We start from the raw sequence: 11,625 nt of genomic DNA on the forward strand, positions 1-11,625 counted from the left end.
AAGACGAATGAATGAATGAATGAATGAATGAACTTGGACTTCCCAAGCGCTTAGTACAGTGCTGGGCACACAGTAAGCGCTCAATAAGTATGAATGAATGAATGACTGAATGAATGAATGAATGAATGAACTTGGACTTCCCAAGCGCTTAGTACAGTGCTGTGCACACAGTAAGTGCTCAATAAAGACGAATGAATGAATGAATGAATGAATGAACTTGGACTTCCCAAGCGCTTAGTACAGTGCTGTGCACACAGTAAGCGCTCAATAAAGACGAATGAATGAATGAATGAATGAATGAATGAATGAATGAATGAATGATTCGCGCTCTCCCCGTCAGACAGGGCGGCGGACGCCGCCGTGGTCCGACTGTACCAAGATGGCGGCCGGTCCGGCGTCGCCCGCCTTTACCAAGATGGCGCCCCCCCCCACCGGTTCGCCGGCGCCCGCCTTTACCAAGATGGCGGCGGCACGTGGGCTGGGAGGAAGGGGACGGGCGCGCGCCTGCGCGCTGGCGCGCGCGCGGGGGGAGCCGGGAGCGGGGCGGACTGAGGCTGCGCGCGGGCGTGAAGAGGACTTCGCCGTCGAGATGGTGAGAGGGGGGCCCGAGGGGGCGGGGGCCGGGCCATGGGGGACGGTTGGGGGGCCTGAGGGGACGATGAGGCGGCCGTGAGGCGGCCGTGAGGCGGGAGGGCGGGCGGACGGGCCCCGACCCCCGCCCCGACCTCCGCCCCGACCCCCAGGACGTCTTCCTCATGATCCGACGCCACAAGACCACCATCTTCACGGACGCCAAGGAGTCCAGCACAGTGTACGAGCTGAAGCGCATCGTGGAGGGCATCCTCAAGCGGGCCCCCGACGACCAACGGCTCTACAAGGTAGGCGGGGGCGGGGCGGCCGATTCGTTCGGTCCCATTTAGTGAGCGCCTCCCGCCGCTCCTCACTCCTTCAGGCGCTCGCCTTTATTGAGCGCTTACCCGACTAAGCGCTTCGGAGGCCCGAGTTGGCAGCACATTCATTCAGTCAGTCGAGTTTATTGAGCGCTTACCGGGGCTCATCATTCATTCATTCGGTCGTCTTTATTGAGCGCTTGCTGTGGGCAGAGCGCCGGACTGAGCGCTTGGGAAGCCCGAGTCATTCATTCATTCCTTCAGTCGAGTTTATTGAGCGCTTACTGGGGCTCATCATTCATTCATTCCTTCAATCGAGTTTATTGAGCGCTTACTGGGGCTCATCATTCAGTCAGTCAGTCCTTATTGAGCGCTTACTGTGGGCAGAGCGCCGGACTAAGCGCTTGGGAAGCCCGAGTCATTCATTCATTCCTTCAGTCGAGTTTATTGAGCGCTTACTGGGGCTCATCATTCAATCAGTCAGTCCTTATTGAGCGCTTACTGTGGGCAGAGCGCCGGACTAAGCGCTTGGGAAGCCCGAGTCATTCATTCATTCCTTCAGTCGAGTTTATTGAGCGCTTACTGGGGCTCATCATTCAGTCAGTCAGTCCTTATTGAGCGCTTACTGTGGGCAGAGCGCCGGACTAAGCGCTTGGGAAGCCCGAGTCATTCATTCATTCCTTCAGTCGAGTTTATTGAGCGCTTACCGGGGCTCATCATTCAGTCAGTCAGTCCTTATTGAGCGCTTACTGTGGGCAGAGCGCCGGACTAAGCGCTTGGGAAGCCCGAGTCATTCATTCATTCCTTCAGTCGAGTTTATTGAGCGCTTACTGGGGCTCATCATTCAGACTGTGAGCCCACTGTTGGGTAGGGACCGTCTCTAGATGTTGCCAATTTGTACTTCCCAAGCGCTTAGTACAGTGCTCTGCCCACAGTAAGCGCTCAATAAATGCGATTGATGATGATGATTGTCAGTCGTCTTTATTGAGCGCTTACTGTGGGCAGAGCGCCGGACTAAGCGCTTGGGAAGCCCGAGTCATTCATTCATTCCTTCAGTCGAGTTTATTGAGCGCTTACTGGGGCTCATCATTCAGTCAGTCGTCTTTATTGAGCGCTTACTGTGGGCAGAGCGCCGGACTAAGCGCTTGGGAAGCCCGAGTCATTCATTCATTCCTTCAGTCGAGTTTATTGAGCGCTGACTGGGGCTCATCATTCAGACTGTGAGCCCACTGTTGGGTAGGGACCGTCTCTATATGTTGCCAATTTGTACTTCCCAAGCGCTTAGTACAGTGCTCTGCACACAGTAAGCGCTCAATAAATATGATTGATGATGATGATTCAGTCGGACGTCTTTATTGAGCGCTTACTGTGGGCAGAGCGCCGGACTAAGAGCTTGGGAAGCCCAAGTCATTCATTCATTCCTTCAGTCAAGTTTACTGAGCGCTTACTGGGGCTCATCATTCATTCAGTCCTGAATGACTGCTCCCCACAGCACCTGTATATATGTATATATGTTTGTACATATTTATTACTCTATTTATTTTACTTGTACCTATCCTATTTATTTTATTTTGTTAGTATGTTTGGTTTTGTCCTCTGTCTCCCCCTTCTAGACTGTGAGCCCACTGTTGGGTAGGGACCGTCTCTATATGTTGCCAACTTGGACTTCCCAAGCGCTTAGTACAGTGCTCTTAACACAGTAAGCGCTCAATAAATACGATTGATGATGATGATTCAGTCCGTCATCTTTATTGAGCACTTACTGTGGGCAGAGCGCCGGTTTAAGCACTTGGGAAGCCAGAGTCATTCATTCATTCCTTCAATCGAATTTATTGAGCGCTTACTGTGGCTCATCATTCATTCTGTCGGTCATCCTTATTGAGCGCTTATTGTGGGCAGAGCACTGGACTAAGCGCTTGGGAAGCCCGAGTTGGCAACATATTCATTCAATCAGTCGTCTTTATTGAGCGCTTACTGTGTGCAGAGCACTGGACCAAGCGCTTGGGAAGCCCAAGTTGGCGACATATTTAGTCAGTCGTCTTTATTGAGCGCTTACTGTGGGCAGAGCACTGGACTAAGCGCTTGGGAAGTCCAAGTTGGGAACAGATAGAGACAATCCCTACCCAACAGTGGGCTCACAGTCTAGAAGGGGGAGACAGAGAACAAATCCAAACATACTAACAAAATAAAATAAATAGACTAGATATGTACAAGTAAAATAAATAAATAGAGTAATAAACATGTACATACATATATACAGGTGCTGTGGGGAAGGGAAGGAGGTAAGATGGGGGGGTGACGAGGGGGAGCGCTTACTGTGTGCAGAGCACTGGACTAAGCACTTGGGAAGCCCAAGTTGGCAACATATTCAGTCAGTCAGTCGTCTTTATTGAGCGTTTACCGTGGCTCATCATTCATTCAGTTGGTCGTCTTCATTAAGCGCTTACTGTGGGCACAGCACTGGACTAAGCGCTTGGGAAGTCCAAGTTGGCAACATATTCATTCATTCATTCGTTCAGTCGGATTTATTGAGCGCTTACTGTGGCTCATCATTCAGTCAGTCGTCTTTATTGAGCGCTTACTGTGGGCAGAGCACTGGACTAAGCGCTTGGGAAGCCCAAGTTGGCAACATATTCATTCATTCATTCGTTCAGTCGGATTTATTGAGCGCTTACTGTGGGCAGAGCACTGGACTAGGCGCTTGGGAAGTCCAAGTTGGCAACATATTGATTCAGTCAGTCGTCTTTATTGAGCGCTTACTGTGTACAGAGCACTGGACTAAGCACTTGGGAAGTCCAGGTTGGCAACATATTCATTCATTCAATCGTCTTTATTGAGCGCTTACTGTGTGCAGAGCACTGGACTAAGCCCTTGGGAAGCCCAAGTTGTCAACATATTCATTCATTCATTCAGTCGTATTTATCGAGCGCTTACGGTGTGCAGAGCACTGGACTAAGCGCTTGGGAAGTCCAAGTTGGCAACATATAGAGACGGTCCCTACCCAACAGTGGGCTCACAGTCTAGAAGGGGGAGACAGACGACAAAACCTGTTAACAAAATAATATAAATATGTACAAATAAAGTAAATAGAGTAATAAATTCATTCATTCATTCAATTGTATTTATTGAGCACTTACTGTGTGCAGAGCACTGGACTAAGCGCTTGGGAAGTACTAGGTGGCAACATCTAGAGACGGTCCCTACCCAACAGCGGGCTCACAGTCTAGAAGGGGGAGACAGACAACAAAACAAAACATATTAACAAAATAAAATAAATACAATAAATATGTACAAATAAAGTAAATAAATGGAGTAATAAATACTACAAATATATATATATGTGTGTATCATTATTCATTTGTGGCTCAGTGGAAAGAGCACGGGCTTTGGCGTCAGAGGTCGTGGGTTTGAATCCCGGCTCCGACACATTCATTCATTCATCCAGTCATCTTTATTGAGCGCTTACTGTGTGCAGAGCAGTGGACTAAGCGCTTGGGAAGGCCAAGTCGGCAACATCTAGAGACGGTCCCTACCCAACAGCAGCTTCACAGTCTAGAAGGGGGAGACAGATGACAAAACAAAACATATTAACAAAATAAAATAAATAGAATAAATATGTACAAGTAAAGTAAATAAATAAATAGAGTAATAAATTCATTCATTCATTCAATCGTATTTATTGAGCGCTCACTGTGTGCAGAGCACTGGACTAAGTGCTTGGGAAGTCCAAGTTGGCAACAGATAGAGACCCTATGTGCAGAGCAGCATACTAAGCGCTTGGAAAGTCCAAGTTGGCAACATCTAGAGACGGTCCCTACCCAACAGCGGGCTCACAGTCTAAAAGGGGGAGACAGACAGCAAAACAAAGCATATTAACAGAATAAAATAAATAGAATAAATACGTACAAGTAAAATAAATAGAGTAATAAATACGTACAAACATATATACATATATATCATCATATTCATTCATTCGTGGCTCAGTGGAAAGAGCACAGGCTTTGGCGGCAGAGGTCATGGTTTGAATCCCGGCTCCGCCACGTCTGCTGTGTGACTTCAGGCAAGTCATTTAACTTCTCTGAGCCTCAGTTCCCTCATCTGTAAAATGGGGATGAAGACTGTGAGCCCTACGTGGGACAATCTGATCACCTTGTAACCTCCCCAGTGCTTAGAACAGTGCTTTGACATAGAAAGCGCCTAATAAATGCCATTATTATTATTCTCATCGTCTTCTAGACGGTGAGCCCACTGTTGGGTAGGGACCGTCTCTATAGGTTGCCAACTTGGACTTCCCAAGCGCTTAGTATGCTGCTCTGCACATAGTAAGCACTCAATAAAGACGATTGAATGAATGAATGAATATATTGCCAACTTGGACTTCCCAAGCGCTTAGTACAGTGCTCTGCACACAGTAAGCGCTCAATAAATCCGATTGAATGAATGAATATGATTCATTTATTCGTATAATCAGATTTATTGAGCGCTTACTGTGGCTCATATTCATTCGTTCATTCATATTAATAATAATAATAATGCTGATGAATTAAGTGTTTGTGTTTTTAAATGGATTTGGTATTTTTGGTGGAAGCTGGCTGGAAAACCGTGGGGTTAGAAAGGTGGAGCTTACTACAATGCTTTGCACACAGAAAGCACTCAACTAGTAATTGTGGTATTGGGTGCTTACTATGTGCCAAGTGCCGGCTTTGATACATGACCGTCAAGTCGGACACAATTCCGGTCCCACATGGGGCCCACAGTCTAAGTAAGAAAATAATAATAATAAAGCATTTTTTAAGCACTTACTATGTGCAAAGCACCGTTCTAAGCGCTGGGGAGGTTGCAAAGTGATCAGGTTGTCCCGTGGGGCTCACAGTCTTAATCCCCATTTTCCAGATGAGGGAACTGAGGCCCAGAGAAGTGAAGTGACTTGCCCAAAGTCACCCTGCTGACAAGTGGCGGAGCTGGGATCTGAATCAATGACCTCTAATTCCAGAGCTTGGGCTCTTTCCACTGAGCGATGCTGCTTCACCGTTCTAAGCGCTGGGGGGGGATGCAAGGTGATCAGGTTGTCCCACGGGGGGTGAGAGAGGTGAGATAGGAGGGGGCGAGGGGAAGGACAGCCTTGAAGCCGAGAGTGAGGAGTTTTTGCTTGATGCATAGGTTGACAGGCAGCCACTGGAGATTTTTGAGGAGGGGAGTAACATGCCCAGACCGTTTCTGTACAGAGATGATCTGGGCAGCAGCGTGAAGTATAGACTGAAGTAGGGAGAGACAGGAGGATGGGCGATCAGAGAGGAGGCTGATGCGGTAATCCAGTCGGGATAGGATGTGAGATTGAAGCAGCAAGGGAGCGATTTGGATGGAGAGGAAAGGGCGGATCTTGGCGATGTCGCGGAGGTGAGACCGGCAGGTTTTGGTGACAGATTGGATGTGAGGGATGAACGAGAGAGTGGAGTCGAGGATGACACCTAGGTTGCGGGCTTGTGAGACGGGAAGGGTGGTAGTGCTGTCTACAGTGACAGGAAAGTCAGGGAGAGGGCAGGGTTTGGGGGGGAAGATAAGGAGTTCAGGCGTGGACATATTGAGTTTTAGATGGCGGGCAGACATCCAGATGGAGATGTCCTGAAAGCAGGAGGGGATGCGAGCCTGGAGGGAGGGGGGAGAGAGAGAGCAGGGGCAGTAGTGTAGATTTGGGTGTCATCAGCGTAGAGATGACAGTTGAAGCTGTGGGAGCGAATGAGTTCACCAAGGGAGTGAAGTGAAGTGACTTGCCCAAAGTCACACAGCTGACGTGGCGGAGCCGGGATTAGAACCTATGACCTCTGACTCCCAAGCCCGGGCTCTTGTCACTGAGCCACGCTTCTTCTCTGGGAGTAGCGGCCATCCCAGAGAAAGGCCAGAGTCCTTTAATCTCAGCTGGTGCTCTCCTCTTCTCACAGCCAAACCTTCCTGCCCCTCCCCAAAGCAAGTGGCATTTCCCCTTTAGTACTGAGTAGTAATAGTGTTTATTAAGCGCTTTGCTATGTGCCAAGCACTGGGAAAGAGCATACAGGTGCAAATTAGACCACGGGTCCCGTCCCTCGAAGGGCTCACAATGTAAGTGGTAAGGAGGCTAGCAACAGGCACATAAGGAAAGATAAAAACAATACAGAAACTATGTAAAAGACAAGGCAGTGATAAATACAGAAATTGAACTGACTGTCCACCCCAGAGCCAGTTGCCTCCTCCTGCTAAACTCATCTTCCGTATTCCTTTTTCTCGTAGTGGTGTTTAATAATGTTGCTATTTGTTAAGCGCTATGTGCCAGGCACCGTACTAAGCGCTGAAGTGGATACAAAGCAGATCGAGTTGGACATAGTCCCCGTCCCATGTGGGGCTGTTTCGATCCCCGTTTTACAGATGAGGTAACTGAGGCCCAGAGAAGTAGTGACTTCCCCAGGGTCACACGGCAGGCAAGTGGCTGAGCCAGGATTAGAACCCATGACCTTCTGTCTTCCAGGCCTGCACTACACCATGCTGCTTCTCACAGAAGTGCTCGCTATGTGCCAAGCACTGGGATAGATACAAGGTACTCAGGTTGAAGACAGTCCCTGTCCCACTTGGGGCTCACTAAGTAGGAGGGAGTAGGATTTAATTCCCTTTTTACAGATGAAGAAACTGAGGCCCAGAGAAGTTAAGTGAGCTCATCTAGACTCTGAACTCGTCTGGACTGTGAATTCGTTGTGAGCAGGAAAGTGTCTGTTATATTGTACTCTCCCAAGCACTTAGTACAGTGCTTTACACACGGTAAGCACTCAATAAATACGATTGTGTGAACGATTGAGCGACTCGCCCAAGGTCACACAGTAGACAAGCGGCAGAGCTGGGATTAAAACCCCAGTCTTCTGTTTCCCAGGCCCCCGCTCTTTCCTCTAGGCCATGCTGCTAGTCTTGAATGTGTCCCTTTCCCCAGACGTAGCTGGGGTTTTATTTTCAGATCAGGGGTCTGTTTAGCCAATATGCTGTCTTCAGCTGTGGTACCAAATCAATCAGTTGGATTTCTTGAATACCTACTCTATGCAGAGCACTTTACTAAGCACATGGGAGAGTGCAGTGGTCAGTATTCACTCATTCATTCGGTCGTATATTTATTGCGCGTCAGTCGTATTTATTGAGCCCTTACTTTGTGCAGAGCACTGTACTAAGCGCTTGGGAAGTACAAATCGTCAACACTATATATCGAGACGGTCCCTACCCAACAAGAGGCTCACAGACACCACCCCCGCCCTTAAGGATCTTTCAGTCTGTCTGGGGAGTACAGTGCTCTGCACATAGTAAGCGCTCAATAAATACGATTGATGATGATGATGAGACAGACACTAAAGTAATTTACAGATAGGTGAAAGTGGATATTTAGTTGAGTGTGAAGTAAAGTAATAAATGTTTCTACAAAACCAATCAGGGGAGCACTAACTATGTGCAGAGAACTGAATTAAGTGCTTGGGAGAGTAACCTACAATGGAATTGGTAAATACGATGCTTGATGATGATGATGATGGCATTTGTTAAGCGCTTACTATGTGCAAAGCACTGTTCTAAGCGCTGGGGGGATACAAAGGTGATCTCAAGGAGTTGGCACTCTAATCAGGGAGACAGACATTAAAATAAACTGCAGGTAGGGGAAGCAGCAGAGTATCAGGATAGGTACCTAAGGGCTTTGAGGGTGGGGAGAGTATCAGTGCTTAAAAGGTACCAGTGTAAGTCGTAGAGGATGCAGAAGAGTGGATGAATAGCGGGGCAAATGAGGGGTTGGTCAGGGAAGGCCTCTAGGAAAACAAGTGATTTGGGAGGATTTTGAAGACAGGGAGAGCGGCAGCCCGATGGAGATGAAAGGGAAAGGAGTTCCAAGCGAGACAGAGGACGCGAGCAGGGGGTCGCTGGAGAGAGAAACAAGATCAAGGTGCAGTGAGGAGGTCAGCGTTAGAGGAACAAAATGTGCGGGCTGGCTTCTGGGAGGTTCTGAAGATGTGACTGTGTGATGGTGCAAAATCCTGGGGTGGGGATTGGGAATGGACGGTGTGGGAATCACGGGTGGCTTCTTTGACAGTTATCCTCATAGTTTTACCACAGTTTTTCCCTTCAGCCACCCATTGAGGACTGTAACCCATGTTTATCCAAACCCCTCTTGAGCCTGCCGATGTTTTTGGCCTGCTGAACTGTGGTTATGAATTTCCCATGCTTCCTAGCTGCTACGCAAAGAAGTATTTCCTCTATTTTGTCGTCCTGCATATGTTTTTGGCCTTCTTAACTGTAGTTATGTATTTCCCATGCTTTCTAGCTGCTACGCAAAGAAGTATTTCCTCTATCTTGTTGTCCTGCATATGTTTTGGGCCTTCTTAACTGTAGTTATGAATTTCCCATGCTTCCTAGGTGCTACACAAAGAAGTATTTCCTCTGTTTTGTCGTCCTGCATACGTTTTTGGCCTTCTTAACTGTAGTTATGCATTTCCCATGCTTCCCAGCTGCTATGCAAAAGAAGTATTTCCTCTATTTTGTCGTGTACCTGGTTTCCTTTGAGCTGCAGTGGGTGTTCCACAGTCCTGGTGTGGATGGATTTTGGTAGCAAAACTCTACGCTCTCTACCTTCTTAATTGCCTTCTTTCCAGATTGGAATTCAGCCGGTGTCAGCTGCCCCCCAGTCTAGTCCCGTGTCCACTGCCAGCCGCTCACGCCGCTCCCTCCTGCCTTCTTTCCCTTCAGGACGATCAGCTCCTGGATGACACTAAGACCTTGGGAGAGTGTGGCTTCACGAGTCAGACAGCCCGACCCCAAGCCCCGGCCACTGTGGGATTGGCTTTCCGTGCAGCTGGTGAGACCCCAGGGGTGGGGGTGGAGGGAGGGAAACGGAGACGTGAAAGAGGTGGAGAATGAGAGAGCAACTGAAGTCTGAGGAGGAGTGGGAAGCCCCGGCGCGATTGTTTCACCACTGCCTGAGCCACACACGAAGGGGCGTCCCCGAGGTCCAGTGCAAAGAGACCTTGACTAGACCCCCCCGTCACCTAAGCTTGCAGGAACCCGGGAAATCTATTGCCCGGACTGAACTGCACCCTCTCGGTTTCCTCCCGCCACCAAGTTTCCTGGCCCGGAAAGGTGGAAGTGTTCAACTCGGGCGGTGGAGGGGGAGGAGCTCCTGTCCAGCGTGAGGGAAGTGATATAATAATAATAATGGCATTTATTAAGCGCTTACTATGTTGCAAAGCTCTGTTCTAAGCGCTGGGGAGTTTACAGGGTGATCAGGTTGTCCCACGGGGGGCTCACAGACTTAATCCCCATTTTCCAGATGAGGGAACTGAGGCCCAGAGAAGTGAAGTGACTTGCCCAAAGTCACACAGCTGATAAGTGGCTGAGGCGGGATTTGAACCCATGACCCCTGACTCCAAAGCCCGGGCTCTTTCCACTGAGCCATGCTGCTTCCCTAAGTTAAGTTTCTCATAGCCACCACCCGAAGGTGGGACTTGAACCCTCAACCTCTGGCACTGTAGCCTGCCATCTTGCCTCCTACACCACCAAGATATACTAGTGGTTTGTGCAGGGGGCCATTTGCATGGTCTGCTCCTTGTGAGCCATGTTAATAATAATAATAATAATAATAATGTTGGTATTTGTTAAGCGCTTACTGTGTGCCAAGCACTGTTCTAACCACTGGGGGAGATCCAAGGTAATCAAGGTGGTCCCACGTGGGGCTCACAGCCTTAATCCCCATTTTCCAGATGAGGGAAGTGAGGCCCAGAGAAGTGAAGTGACTTGCCCAAAGTCACACAGCTGACAATAATAATAATAATAATGGCATTTATTAAGCGCTTACTATGTGCAAAGCACTGTTCTAAGCGCTGGGGAGGTTACAAGTCGATCAGGTTGTCCCACGGGGGGCTCACAGTCTTAATCCCCATTTTACAGATGAGGGAACTGAGGCCCAGAGAAGTGACTTGCCCAAAGTCACACAGCTGACAATTGGCAGAGCTGGGATCTGAACCCATGACCTCTGACTCCAAAGCCCGGGCTCTTTCCATTGAGCCACGCTGCTTCTCGTGACCGGTGGCGGGGCCGGGATTAGAACCCGTGACCTCTGCCTCCCGAGCCCGGGCTCTTTCCGCTGAGCCACGCTGCTTCCCTATGTTCCCACCGGGAAGTGGCCTGGGCCGAAAAGGGAGGCGGGCAGGAGGGGAGCCTATTTCAAGGCGCCCGGGAGAGTGATTCTGGGGCAGGGCGGGCCACCACAGCGGAGCACAGGTGCTGTGTTGGAGCGCCCGTCTGTGCGGGCCCAGTCCCCAGCCCACCGGTGGCCGGCTATTTTCCGTAATTTCTGCAAAGTGTGCGGCCTGATGGAACTCCCTAGGCGGGTGTTGGGTCAGTGCCCAGCCCCAGCAGACCCTCCCCAGCTCCCCGGCCCCCAGAGCAGCGCCCTTCTCCGTGACCCTGCTCGGGGCAGGGTCCGGCTGAGGTGGGAGAGGGGTGGGGTCACCGCTCTTCCCGCTCCGGCCCTCAGACGACGCTTTCGAAGCCCTCCGCATCGAGCCTTTCTCCAGCCCGCCTGAGCTGCCAGACGTCATGAAGCCCCAGGACTCCGGGAGCAGCGCCAACGAGCAAGCCGTGCAGTGAGGAGCCCGGCCCCCCGACCCCTCGGCGGCCCCAGCTCCATCTCCACCTCAGTCCCTCCAGAGCCACTTGCCACCACAATAAAAAGATTTGTGTCAGG

General features: G+C 49.9%; 1 protein-coding gene across 1 annotated transcript; it reads left to right on the forward strand.

Moving 5' to 3' along the window:
* The first annotated feature begins 524 nt into the window (after positions 1-524).
* ELOB (elongin B) lies at positions 525-11,625 on the forward strand. The gene is made up of 4 exons (XM_038754162.1): positions 525-592; positions 744-878; positions 9,630-9,738; positions 11,416-11,625. The coding sequence occupies exons 1-4, from the start codon at positions 590-592 to the stop codon at positions 11,526-11,528; spliced, it is 360 nt and encodes a 119-aa protein (XP_038610090.1). The 5' UTR covers positions 525-589; the 3' UTR covers positions 11,529-11,625.

The sequence above is a fragment of the Tachyglossus aculeatus genome, chromosome 11, assembly GCF_015852505.1.
Source record: "Tachyglossus aculeatus isolate mTacAcu1 chromosome 11, mTacAcu1.pri, whole genome shotgun sequence".
NCBI lineage: Eukaryota > Metazoa > Chordata > Mammalia > Monotremata > Tachyglossidae > Tachyglossus > Tachyglossus aculeatus.

Bases quoted from the DNA above. Each gene is read 5' to 3' on its own strand.
- ELOB (XM_038754162.1), top strand. The intron at 879-9,629 runs GTAGGCGGGGGC...CTTTCCCTTCAG, and splicing joins ACGACCAACGGCTCTACAAG to GACGATCAGCTCCTGGATGA. The intron at 9,739-11,415 runs GTGAGACCCCAG...TCCGGCCCTCAG, and splicing joins ATTGGCTTTCCGTGCAGCTG to ACGACGCTTTCGAAGCCCTC.